Raw genomic sequence first — 12,616 nt, 5'->3', positions numbered from 1 at the left:
TATGCTTTTGAAGGAACAGCAGCATTTATAGCTGGTGGTAGCTAAGGGATGCACCACTTACTGTGTCTGAGTATGACTTTTCATTTTCCTTTAGAAGTGGATTCAGTTTTTAAGTTTTGTGTAAAATCAAAACATAAGTATTACAGTATTTCTTCCCTATAAATTCTTCAGCAAACTGTCCTGTTTCTAGAGCCTGTACAGAAGAATAATATAAAATCTCAGTTTTAATCTGTGGGTTGATATATTAGGAACAAATGCTGTTTAAACACGCTGTGCTCTTCTCAAAGCTGATTCTCTGCTGTTTCATTGCATTTAGGTTGTGCCCTTGGCTTAGTAAGCCTTGATTCAGGAAAGATTTAGTGTGTGTAATTATAAGTATTTCTTTAAGTGAATCACAAAACCAAGCCTAATATATAAGAAGTTAAAGATCCACAGATTTTGCCATTGTAAAACTGCCCTCAAATACTGATTTTTTTTACTGTTTTTTAGAGTAAGATTGGTATACTGTGTCTTTCTTTCAGATGAACTCAATTAATGATGTAAGACTAACTGCTGTAATGTCACTGGATTTCATATTACATATCTTACATCTTCTTTCTTTTCTTTTTTCCTCATTTTCTTTTGATCTTATGTTATAGTTTTTGTTCCTTTTTTTGTTTTTTTCACTAGCATTCATTCTGTGGCCTTGATGACACAACTGAGCCGAGACGTGTGGTTGGTATTCTTTGTATTTCTTTGTACTCAGTTTTTGACTCCTAGATTTTGCCATGTTTTGGGGATTGTTTGTAAGACCCTGAAACCATGAGGAAGGGCATACTGGTTGCACCTGCACAGAGAGGAAGAGCCATCTATAAAGTCCAACTTGGATACTTCCTTCCTAGATTTCTGCAGAAAGTGATTGGCTTTTCAATGAGAAATGATTTTGTATTCAAAGATACTGAGTGCCGTAGCTGCAGTGAGTGCTTTCCATTCTTGCAGAGCAGGTGCATTTTGTCTCAAAGTTCAGTTCTTGCTGTAGGTTCCTGCCTTCTGTCATGCTGGATGGAGAGGAGGCAAAGAATCACTTGGCCCAAGTTTTGCTTTCTAAGAAGCCCTGTGAGCATAACCACCCATGCAAAATAAAGAGTTGATTTCACTTCCTCCAGATCCTTGAGGCCATGAAATAACTTAGGAAATAATAGCAAATTTTCCCTTTTATGAGGTGATTTGAGGCTTGCAATGTGAATGACACAACATGGAAAGGGTGAGGATAAAAATCCTCTGTGCCTCTCCCTTGAGACATTGCCATCACTCGCACTGTCCTTTCCCAGTGTCCTGGTCCTTTCAGCCCAGTGCTTTAAAGATATTGAATATTATAAAGTATTTGTATTGTTACGGTTGTTGGGGTTTTGGGGTTTTTTTGGTTTTAACCTGATAGTACACAATGCTTTTAACCTTTACAAAATTTCTAAGCTTTTTTTTCTTTGTAATCTGTTGTGAATTATTTTCAAGGAATCTCCTTATAGTGGGAGCTTAATCAACATCTTTGAAACTGCTCTCAGTACTGTAACTGAAAAAGAATGGTGACAATCATTACCCTAAGCCCCTATTATGAGCATGAAACAATATTGTTAGCATGAAACAATACTTTCTACTGCCCAGATCTCAAATACTTTTGAGAAATCAGACCTGTATTATTATGGGCTTTTTCTAGGGTTTTCAGGTCCAGTATGTTCAGTTATCATCTTTCTGTTGATGCTCTTTTGAACTTGCTCTGGGCTTTTATTACAAGCATTGCTGCATATGCTTTTTACTTTTCAATAATTTTTTCAATAAAATGGTAACAAATGCAGATGGGTAGAATGTAATTCTCAGATATTATTGTTTTATTAAAAGTGCAGGAGGTTTCTTTCGATTGTTAGAAGTTGAAAAGTAGTTGAAATTGCACAAAATTTTCAGTATTTTCAGGATTGCTTCTGAAATTTTGTTTATTTTGTAAAGATTGAGCATATGCTTATAGCAAGGTGTTTGAAGAAAGGTGAAGCCTTGTAGTAAACTATTCATCTTTCCACATTCTGAAGTGAATTTTTGGATGAGATAAGACAGATGCTATTTTGGTTAAGTTAAGTTGGAAAGAGTAATGTTAAAAGAGTTATCAAACTATTGCCTTTGGAATTTCCTCCAGATTTTTTATATCAGTCCCAGTTAGAGGTGCTAACAGCTGGATGAATATATATGTTTTTAAATATGTTGAAAGATATACTGGCCAAATCTAGAAATACTTTATAAACATTCAATAAACAGTGAAATCACCAGCATTTCTAAAATTCCATTTAAAATATTTTGTCATGTTATGCATTCAAAGGATTTATAGATTTCCATGCTGATATTATCTGATAGTATTCTGGATTCCTCTTAGATTAAAAGAGAAAAAAAATAAAATAAATTGAAAAATTTTATAGTCTTCAAAAAATGCATTGTGCTGGTATAATGTACTACTCTTCCTGTCAACAATAAGCACTTAAGTAATTAAATTCAAGCTTGGTGACAAGCATTTTGAAGAGATAACACAGGGATAATGACTGTGCAGCCGCATAACTACTCAGCTTTTGACATTTCTAGGAGTGCACATCACATTGTGGTGCTGGTTTGAAGGGCAATGTTCTTTAATTCATCTTGCCAGAAACGAATCTGTCTCTGGTTAATCTAACAGAAAAGCCAATTTTAAGTGACTTAATTTTTTTCCAATTGTAGTTGGACTTGTCAACGATGTTAATTATTTCAAGGCAAACCAGGTGATTTACTGATAGCAATTTTGGTTCTAGTTATTCTGAAGGTAATATAAAACATTCAGGTATTGAGCTGTCTGTGAATTTAGGGTTGATACCAGCACATATTTCTAAAGAAATGTTTTTTATCTAAAGCTTAGCAGACTTTTTCTTTTCTTTGTTATTTTTGTTTTCTGTTTTGGTTTCATTTTGTTTACAGGCTATTAAAAGAAGCTATGGAGTGAAAAGCTGAGTCCACATGCAAAAACACGGAAAATATTTATCGAGCAGCTTTAAATTGGTGCATTTTTTTTTATAAATCAGTTTGCATAATACTTGAAGCTGCAAAATTAAAATTAGAGACTTTTTAAAAGATATGGCTTCAAGCTGGAATGATTTCACAATCAAATAAAGACCAGCACATCATAAACACTGAAAAAAATTACAAACAGGACTTACACTCTCCCACCAAACAAACAGCAGAAAAATACAAGTGCAATTACTGGCTGCTATGTGAACTGTTATCTACCAAATGGTTTTCTTACACTACTGAGATCTTTGTCTCCATACTGCATGCTTTCAACAAATGTGGTTTGCATTTCACCCAAGAAACACAGGATCTCCTTTTTAATATCTGTATTAAAAAAGCTAAGTGTTTGACAATAAATTGTCTATAGTAAATAGCTGAAAGGAAGCAAACGGTTCAAAGTTGGAAACAAATAAAGATTTACATCCCTGCAGTGGTCAAATTCATATTAAACTCCTAAGTTGGAAATCCACAGGTGCAGAATGGAAGGGTTTTGGAGAAAGGCAAGATGGTAGATTGAAGTATGAAAACTTGGAAGTGGGTGAGAACTGTGGGGGAAATATGATTCTTTGAATGTTTATTGAAAAGAAAGGCAATGTCTTGTAAAGACAGCACTGGGAAAATGACAGATTCCATGGTGGCCTGAGAGGTCAGGAAAAGAAAATGCATGATGTGCTGTGCTCAGTGATCTCTTCAAGAAGAACGGACTTGGAGAAATGGTCATGTAGATAAATGTGATAAGCAGAGAAATAGTTGAATGTGAATATTTGGAAATCATTGCATCCACTCAGGTGAAATGAAAAAACATCATCATTAGCAAAAATGGCACAACCTCCACCAGCAGAGGTAGATAAACAATCATTGACCACCTGAACTGCAAGAAAAATTTGGGGTGAAGCACACACTGGAAAAAAAGGAGGTTGCAAAGACCTTTTAAGAGAATGGTTAGAAAATGAAAAAATATTACTCTTTCAAAGAAGGAAAAGCAAATAAATGCTTCAGAACTGTAAAGGCAATATGAATAAATAGATAATTTTAATTATTTCTGAAATGTTGAGGCAAGATGCAAACATTAAGAGCACAATATTAGAAGATAACTTTCTCCTTCATCACGTTTTCTTGAAAATCATATTTGTGAAACAAATCTACTCCCATGGACACACTGAACTCCAACATGAAGTAGCTGGCTACAATATAAAAAAAAATTAAAAATAAAAAAATAACACATCACATGAAGTGGAAATTATGACTGACAAACATAACATAAGGCAATGAACAACTATGAAGGACAGAGGAAGCTGTTGAAGGTGCTGGAATCAGCCTCAGAAGCAGCCTGTTTTCTCAGATAATTATCAGGCTCTGAAGAGAAGTACTCTGCACAAAGAATCACTGAACAAGAGCATTTACCTACAGAAGGAGCTGAGACACTCCACAAGATTAATTCAGTCACATGCAGCAAATTGTGGCTGATGTCAGGGTTGGAATAACCCTGGTAGAAAGCACAATTTACCTTGGAAACAAGGATAATGCAAAAGTCTGGAATCTCAATCCCCAAAAAATGTGTTGCTCACAATATATTGTTCAAAAGGAACAAGCATTTAGGGAATGTGTTTTCAAATAGAAATTTTTCAAGTTTTAGTTATGGTTTTTAGCAGTGTGATGAAAGAATGTGGGAAAATAAGGCCTTCACTGCAAGAGAGAGTCCTGGGATGACTCAAAAGCAAAGGACCACAACAGAGCTTAGATAATCAAACCTGGTGCCAGTGAAGGAACAAGGATTCTCTTGGCAAAGAAACACTTCTCATAGACACAGATTTGCTCATCAGTGTTTTGAATAAGGAACTACAAGCACAAACATGGGATGGTCAGAGCCCGGGGCTGCCACGATAAGCGCGCTGCACGGACAGGAGAGGGTGTTCTTAAAGGCAGAGAAGGTATGAGCAGTTTCATTTCCTTACTTTGGTATGTGTTTTGTCATTACATTGTCATTTACATGTGACAGTTTTCTCAAGAAAACTGGCTGATTGAAAATTGACATTTTCCATTGCATTTATGATGGTTTTTTCTGCATGGAACTAGCAAGATTTGTACTTTGGGAAAACAGATCATTACAGTCTTACTATCTGTTGTATATTGGTATTTACTGTAGAGCTGAGAATGGGTACAGTGTGTTAACACGGTGTTCAGGCTTTGGAGTAGGCTATCCAGGGAGGTGGTAGAATCACCATCCCTGGAAATGTTCAAAGGTGTGGCTGTGGCACTTGGGGACATGCTTTAATTCTGGACTTGGCACTGCTGTGTTGGTGGTTGGTCTTGGTGCTGTTAGAGATCTTTTCCAATCTTAGTGATTCTGTTATTTGTGATTCAGTTCCATACAAGATGGACTGAATCACAGAATTTGGACCTGATTTTCCCTTTTTGTGACACAGCTGTCAAATCATCTGTCCCAACTGTATAAGTGAAGAAGGAAACTGTAACTTTCTCATTGCTTGTGTCACTTGTAACAGCTTTTCTGGTTTCATACTAGAGTTGCAAGTGATATTAATTTGGCTTCCACTGTAAATTATTAATGAGAAAAGTAACAATGTTCAGTGTTATTATATGTGCCTTTTGCAGTGCTGTTCAGATATAACCATTGCCACAGAACAGGGTGTCTATTCAATGTACAAATAACAAGTAAAAACAAAATACTGATGTCTCAAGGAAGTCTAAATTGAAGACACTGTTCCATTTGAGAAATGATATCATCCAGAGGAGAGTCATAATTATGTTAACATGTCGCAAGGGTGCATGGTCTCTGGGAAGAGATGGGACTTGGTATCACAAAAAGCGTGAACTTCGTTGTCCACATGGATTTATTCTTTGATGTCTATCCATACTTGAAGCTTTTCAATATCATGTCTTCTTAAGAGGCTGAGGGGTGCCTGAGTTGTTTCAGTTCTATGTCCTTTTGCAGCTGACACAAGGCCAGTGAGTTCATACAATTGACCAAAGTTACTCTATGTAACTGTGTTGACTGAACCTGTGAATAGCACATAACAAAACATCAAAACATGAGCTGATAAGAGAACTGGGTTTTTTATTCTTTTGCACTGTTTTTGTGCCATTTTCTATTCATCAGTATAAAAAATTACTTTTATGTTCTTATTTGCACTGTAGATTCAGCATTTGTCTGCCAAAAAACCCCAAAAAACCAACAGTAATTGCATTATTTCCTTGGTAATAAATCCAAAATCTGGTTGAATTCCAGTAACAGATCCAATTCCATAGCAACACAAATGTAGCAAAATCATTTAATCATTTCACCGGCATTTCACAGGTGGCAGCTGGTTGAGGTTTAACCCAGCTGACATCCAGCACCATGCAGCCTTGGTCCCTCCACACCCTCCTTCAACTGGTGGGGAGAAGAATCAGAAAGAAAAGGTAGATCTCTTGGGTTGAGAAACAATTTAATAACTGAGAAAAAATATTGCTATAATATTATGCTGATGCTAATAATTGTAATTATAATGAGAAAGAGGAAGAATTTAACAGGACTCAAGACAAGCAAGTGTGCTTTGCACTACACCTGCTGACCAGCAGCCTCCCAGTTCCTGGACAGCAATCAGTCCCTCCCTGGGTAATTCCCTTCAGTTTGTATAATGAAGCTCTGTGGTGTGGAATTTCCTTTTGGGCAGTTTGGGCCAGCTGTCCCAGCTGTGCTCCCCCCCAGCTCCTGGTGCAGCTCCTCACTGGCAGACAGGAGCCACTGAAGAGTCCTTGACACAGGGTGAGCACTGCTGAGCAGCAGCCAAAACATCAGAGTGTGATCAGCATTATTCTCATCCCAAATCCAAAACACAGCACTGTGCCAGCTTCTAAGGAGAAAATTATCTCTGTCCCAGCAGAAACCAGGACACAGTTCTAAGACTAAACTTACTGAAGTGAGTTTCTGAAGAATTTTTAGACCTATGACTAAAAGAGGCAGAAGAAAAGAACCAACCTTAACTTGCTTTCTCATGCCCAAATTTGAAAGTTTCTTTCAGCTATGGTTTCATGACCTGTCAGAAGTGAAGTAGACACAAATAAAATACTGCATGCAGAAATCCAAAATACCAATTAAATAAAAAGAATGCTTTCTCTGAAATAGTTATGGAATGCCTTTTGAATAGGAAATATCCTTTTTTAGTCTTCTGTCTTAAAACAATAATAATGTAATATATTTATCCAAAGTAAACAAACTCAGTTTATGAACTCTGATGTTTAGTAGAAAATTATTCTCTTTTCAAAACTTTGATGACTAATTCCTTTATTAATCAGTCTAACTGAATCTTTTATGGGGATCTTGGGTTGTGAATGGCAACTCCCTTCACACATGCTAATAAGGCTAATGAAATGAGACTTTCTCATAAATAATAAATGTATTCAGAATCAAGAAGGGCTGTTCATTTGATCATCAGAGGCTTAGACTCTGTTACTGCATGCTTAGACTGTAGTACACTGAGAACCTAATTTGGGCTCTTTTTCATCATGAATCCTTCATCTGGAAGAGAACAAGAATTTTGTTACTGTATTAGAATGCCCAGTAATGAAGGATTTGCTATCCTGAATTTCAGTGTTAAAATTGCTACTCCCTGGGTTTTGCAGGAATTAGAAGATGCAGGCACACCTGATGAAAAAGTAAACAGTGCTGGAGAAGAGAATTTGACTCTCAGAATAAAAGAGCTGGAAAAGTCAAGGGAAAAACTGAAAGGTGTTCTGGAGGACTGCGTGGAGTCAAATTCCATCCTGAGAAATAGGTAAATGGAAGGGGGGGTTTGCATTAAAATTTATTGTTATGTGACAAATGTACTCTTCACTTTGCCCTGTGTACTGGTTGTCAAATGATACATGCAGAACCAGCAAAAAGAAAGTCTTTCTGTGGTTTTAGAGTGTTGGAGAAGATTCATGTGTATTTTGTATATCTGTCAGAATAGAAATGCAATAATAATTTTTTAAGAATTATTATTTAAGTAAGATTTACAGCATGGTCTAGCATATTTATGCAAATAACTAGGCAGATTTCTCAGGATGTTTTGTTCTTAAATATTCGTATGATGCAAATTCTGTTTGTCAAGTATATTCCTTTCCTTTTAAAATAAGATTTAATTTGGAATTTTGTGTTTTAAAAAAAGTTCATTTTTTCAGAAAGCTTCATCTAATTAAGTGTGTCAATTATAAAACCATTACAGTAGATGAAGGTGCCATTATGCATTAATTATACATTTGACTAGAATAATAAGGTTTTGATAGTCAGCACTGTTCTAAAGAATATAAAGGTTAAAAAGAATAGGAAATATAAATGACATTAAAACATTTATTTGTATAATTTTTAATTGCTTTGACTTCATCAAGGAATTCTGTCAGAAATATTTTAATAATGGGACTTTTTCCAAAATAATAATCTTTTTTAAAAGATTTTTATATCACACTTCATACCATTTGGCTAGCAACAGGCAAAGCAAACATGTATTTTGTCAAAATCCATCTTTGTGGACAAAGACAATTATGCACTGTAGGGTTTAGAACCCACTGAAGGCATGTTACAGTAAGATATTTTCACTTCAGCTCCTAAAACACAGGTTGCCTGTAATGTTAATTTTGATGGGAAACATTTACTGGCATAAAAATTGACTTTCACTGTGAACCTGCCAAAATCCTATGATCAGGTACATGCAGAGACTGAAGTGTTGTGGTTGTCTTTATGGTGAGTTGTTATTTCATGTAGCATGGTAAACTCCATTGAACAAAAATTTTGTACATGTGTTTGCTTATGGTCTTCTTATTAAGTCAGCAGAAAGGTAATGTTTAACAGTTTTGACACTCTCCAGTATAATGTGCAAACCCCAGCAGACCTGTTAAGAATTAAGTATTTGTTGTATTAGTGACCAAAAATTTGTTACTATTTTATTTTTGGGAGAAAAATACAAAAAAAAAAAGATAAATTGATGCATTGCTTGTGACTGCTTATCCATCTGGAACTGTGCTGTGGTATTTACTTAGCAAAAATGTTCATTCTCACTATCACAGGATGAGAGAGCTGGAGCTGTCACACCAAACACTTCTTGTGAGGATTGATCAACTTTGTGTGAAGCTGGGCCAGGTTGAAAATGCCAATCTGCGCATTAAAGGGAAACTGCAAAGCATTTGGGAGGACCTGATCCACTTGGTGAGGGGATTTTGTTTCAAATGACCTTGTTTATTTCCTCTTTGTGGTAGTAATTTATAAGTCAAGCTCATCTCCAGTGACCTCTGTTTTAAAGCAATAAATGGTCTCAGCTTTTCTCTTTTGCCACAACCAAAGAGAAATCAGAAGAATTTTTGGATTTTTTTTTTTTTTTTGCCTCCCAGCTTTCTATTTCTCTGTTGTTTTTGACAATGCTGCTGTTACTTCTCTAATTCAGGCCCTTGATGAAATTTATGCTCCCTCTTCTTACTTTCTCCCTAGGACCTGCTCAGTGTATTCCTTAGGTCAGACTTTGTCTTCTTAGCCCCATACAACAGGCATTTTTACCTAGTTTGCTCATTCGATGGATTCATGAAAGTGGAGAATGAGTGAAAGGTTTTCAGGAACAGGCTTCAGTAAAGCAATGTCTTTCAATTCTGATATCCTTTCGTTTTATCAGCATTTTAGGTTAAAGATGAGTACTCTAACAGGACACCAGTATTATGTGGCAAGATTCACAAGAATGAGGAATAGTCTCTGCTTTTGTAATTAAAAGTGAAATGTATTTTTCAAGACTCGGGAAGCTTAGACATATATGCCCATCAAGAGTTAACAAACCAAAATATTAGTCCACATCTACCTGACTTTTCCTTCTGACCAGTCCTAGGAAAGTACTGATGATCAAAATGACTGATCTAAAGAAGTCCTTAAAAAAACCAAAGTCATCCCTTCATGTCTCTGTGCCTTCAGTCTCGCTTCAAAGTTGCTGCTGTGTCCCTGCGATTCTGGTGGCTCTTACTCTGCTCAAAGCTGGGGCAGTACTGGACTCATGAAAGCCTCTCCTGCCTTTCACTGGCATCTTTCACCTCCAAGTCTCTGTGTTCAAACACACCGTAGTGCAAAGGAAAATACCAAAGCCTTTCTCAAAGTGTTTCAAAAGGCATCTGCTCCTTTCTCCTTTTTCAGCAGTCTCATAAGAGGAGCTGACAGGTGACAGGTACAGTGAAGAGCAGTGGGAAAAATTCTGGGCTCTGGAAAGTGTGTGTCCTGTTTTCTATAACAGAACCACAGCTCCACTCCCTGTAACACCCCAGTGCTACAGTACTGTCAGTGTTAAGGATCTGTTACTGAATACATCAGAGCTGGATATATGAAATACAGTTCAAAGGTTTATTTTGGTTTAATATGTACTTTAGAACATTCAAAAATGTGTTTTAAAAGTTCCTGTATGTCATGTAGTAGCAGATGTGGATGAGTTTGTTTTATTTGGTTCCTACTGAGATATTTTGGCGATGGCTGAAATGACAAAGCAGGTTACTTTTGCTCTAAATTCAGCATTTTACTTGCTTTAAAAAAATTCTACTTGTGTCATTCCTGAGTTTTCAGAAAGAAAGGCAGAATTATCACTAAATTAAGAAAAATTATAAGTGAACAGTTATTAACAGTTGTTAACTGTATATCTCACTGAAATGATAGGTTGAAAACCAAAAGAAGTCAAAGAAGAAGCACAAGGAAAAATTGCGTTGGCTTCAGGAGCAGCTGAAGACAAAAGAGGATGAAATAAAAAGCCAGTCAGAATATTTTGAGCACTACAAACAAAGGCAGAGACAACAGACAGCAGTACTGAGTAAAAGGGACTGTTACCTTCAGGGTGAGGTATCTAGGCTGGAAAAGCAAGTCCTGGATCTTAATGCCCATATTGCTCTTTTGACATCCAAGTTAGAAGAGGGAATGGTGCAGCACCTGCAGCAGAAGCTGCAGTCAGTGTGCAGTGGGACTCAGGGCTGTAAACACCCTGGCAGGGAAGAAATGGAATGGAAGGCTTGTATTGAAAATGTGGAACATGATGTGAAAAGCCACCTTAAGGCATTTCAGCAAAACCTGAATTTCTTGAGGGAAAAAGAAGAGAACACTAGGAGAGAACAGGCAGACCTGCTGACTGAACTGCAGTGCTCTCAGAACACTGAAGACTTTCTCAGAACTAAATTGGAAGAATCTCACCATCAGATCTATAGCTTAAAATTATCTGAAATCAAATTACAGGAAAAAGTGGAAGAGCTTTTAGATGAAAACAGAACTTTAAAAGATCGAAGTATTATGAAGTTGAAAAAGCAGAAAGAAAAATACTCAGAACTTACAAGATTGGTGGATGGGGACAGCAGTGTTTACCTGGTAAGTCAACTGGTAAGTAAAAATAATGAAAAATGTAATTAGTTTTTATCTTTGTATCACCCTGGATTATACCTGTCATTAGAGGTACAGTCAAGATGCAAGTGTGAGGCTTTATCCTGCCTGATTTTTTTTCTTCTTATTGTTTATCCATTAGTACTTCCCAGTGTCTCTTTCACACCCAGGAGAATCAGTAGTTGGAGCTTCATTGCATCTGAGCGTTTGCTAGGTGCTCATTGAGGACACTCAACAAACCTTTTTTCCTTAACTTTTGAAGTGCTGTGCTCACAGCAAAATGCCTCAATGTGAATGAGATTGGCACTAAAAGTAGAACCTAGAACTTCTGAGACCTGCCTTGTGGACACCCCTCAGTGGAGGAGGATACATATGGTTGGATGAGTTGTTGCGTGTTATTCATTATTGCCCAAATGCTGGAGCAAAAAGCACCCTTGACAATAAATGTTGTCTCTGAGATTTTCTGGATAATTGTAAACAAGGGAAGATGGAGGCAGCGTTCATGGCAAATGAGCTGAGCCAGTCAGTGGTTTGTGGCTCTGCAGCATTGTGATATGCCCTGAATACACTGAATGGGACTTGTTTGCTTTGAGCACTTCACCCCAGCCCTGCATGGGAAAGCTCTGCTCATGCTGAAATATAGCATTCAGCTTCTGCCAATTCATTTTGCTGACAAGGAACAATTATTTTCACAGCGTGGACTCAAACAAAGTTTTATTCTTCATGCACTGAGGTGCAGAATATTTTTATTGAGACTTTATTTAAAGTGAAATCAGCTATGCCTCACACTCATTCAGATTGTGACCTGATATCCCAGGACCTCTCCTGATTTTAATTGCAGCTAACCAAGAGGCAATGGGCATGAGCAAAACCATTTCATCTTGGAGGTCAGTCAGACTGTGAGTACTTCCAGAACTGGGAGAAGCTAGAAAGGATCTTGTATCCATAAAGCTAGAGGAAATACAGACTTTTTTTTTTAACCTGTTAGTGGAATGCACTTTTGCAGGCCTGGTGATTTTATCCCATCAGTGATTCTAGATCCCAAAGCAGTGAGCTCCAGGAGGTTGTCTCTGTGGGAGAGTGGTGAGATCATCCTGCAGTAACCAGCAGCACGTCGTGACCTCTGAGTTGAGCTCAGAAGCTGCAGCTTACCCCACATGTCTGTGGAGCTGCCCCAAGGTGGCAGAAAAACCA

The 12,616-nt window shown here is 37.1% G+C and overlaps 2 protein-coding genes across 6 annotated transcripts in view; both read left to right on the top strand.

The window, feature by feature from the left end:
• JAKMIP1 (janus kinase and microtubule interacting protein 1) overlaps window positions 1–4,903 on the top strand; it is a 143,979-nt gene extending 139,076 nt beyond the window's left edge. For 4 of the 5 annotated variants that reach the window (XM_054295990.1, XM_054295989.1, XM_054295986.1 and 1 more), the window contains 2 exons: window positions 670–714; window positions 2,968–4,903. In XM_054295990.1, coding sequence (XP_054151965.1) covers window positions 670–714; window positions 2,968–3,000 — 78 coding nt within the window. In that variant the 3' untranslated portion in view covers window positions 3,001–4,903. Of the gene's footprint in view, window positions 1–638; window positions 715–2,967 lie in introns of all 5 variants that reach the window. The other variant, XM_054295988.1, reaches the window with a different exon arrangement.
• A 2,660-nt stretch (window positions 4,904–7,563) lies between these two features.
• CUNH4orf50 (chromosome unknown C4orf50 homolog) overlaps window positions 7,564–12,616 on the top strand; it is an 81,050-nt gene continuing 75,997 nt past the window's right edge. Inside the window, exons 1-3 of the mRNA XM_054295992.1 lie at window positions 7,564–7,832; window positions 9,103–9,241; window positions 10,715–11,422. Coding sequence (XP_054151967.1) covers window positions 7,564–7,832; window positions 9,103–9,241; window positions 10,715–11,422 — 1,116 coding nt within the window. The remainder of the gene's footprint in view (window positions 7,833–9,102; window positions 9,242–10,714; window positions 11,423–12,616) is intronic.

The sequence above is a fragment of the Melozone crissalis genome, unplaced genomic scaffold, assembly GCF_028551555.1.
Source record: "Melozone crissalis strain CALT ecotype California unplaced genomic scaffold, PUWL_Pcris_2 ptg000006l_1, whole genome shotgun sequence".
NCBI lineage: Eukaryota > Metazoa > Chordata > Aves > Passeriformes > Passerellidae > Melozone > Melozone crissalis.
Note: the sequence above shows the minus strand (reverse complement) of the source record. Positions and strands in the feature narration are given on the sequence as shown.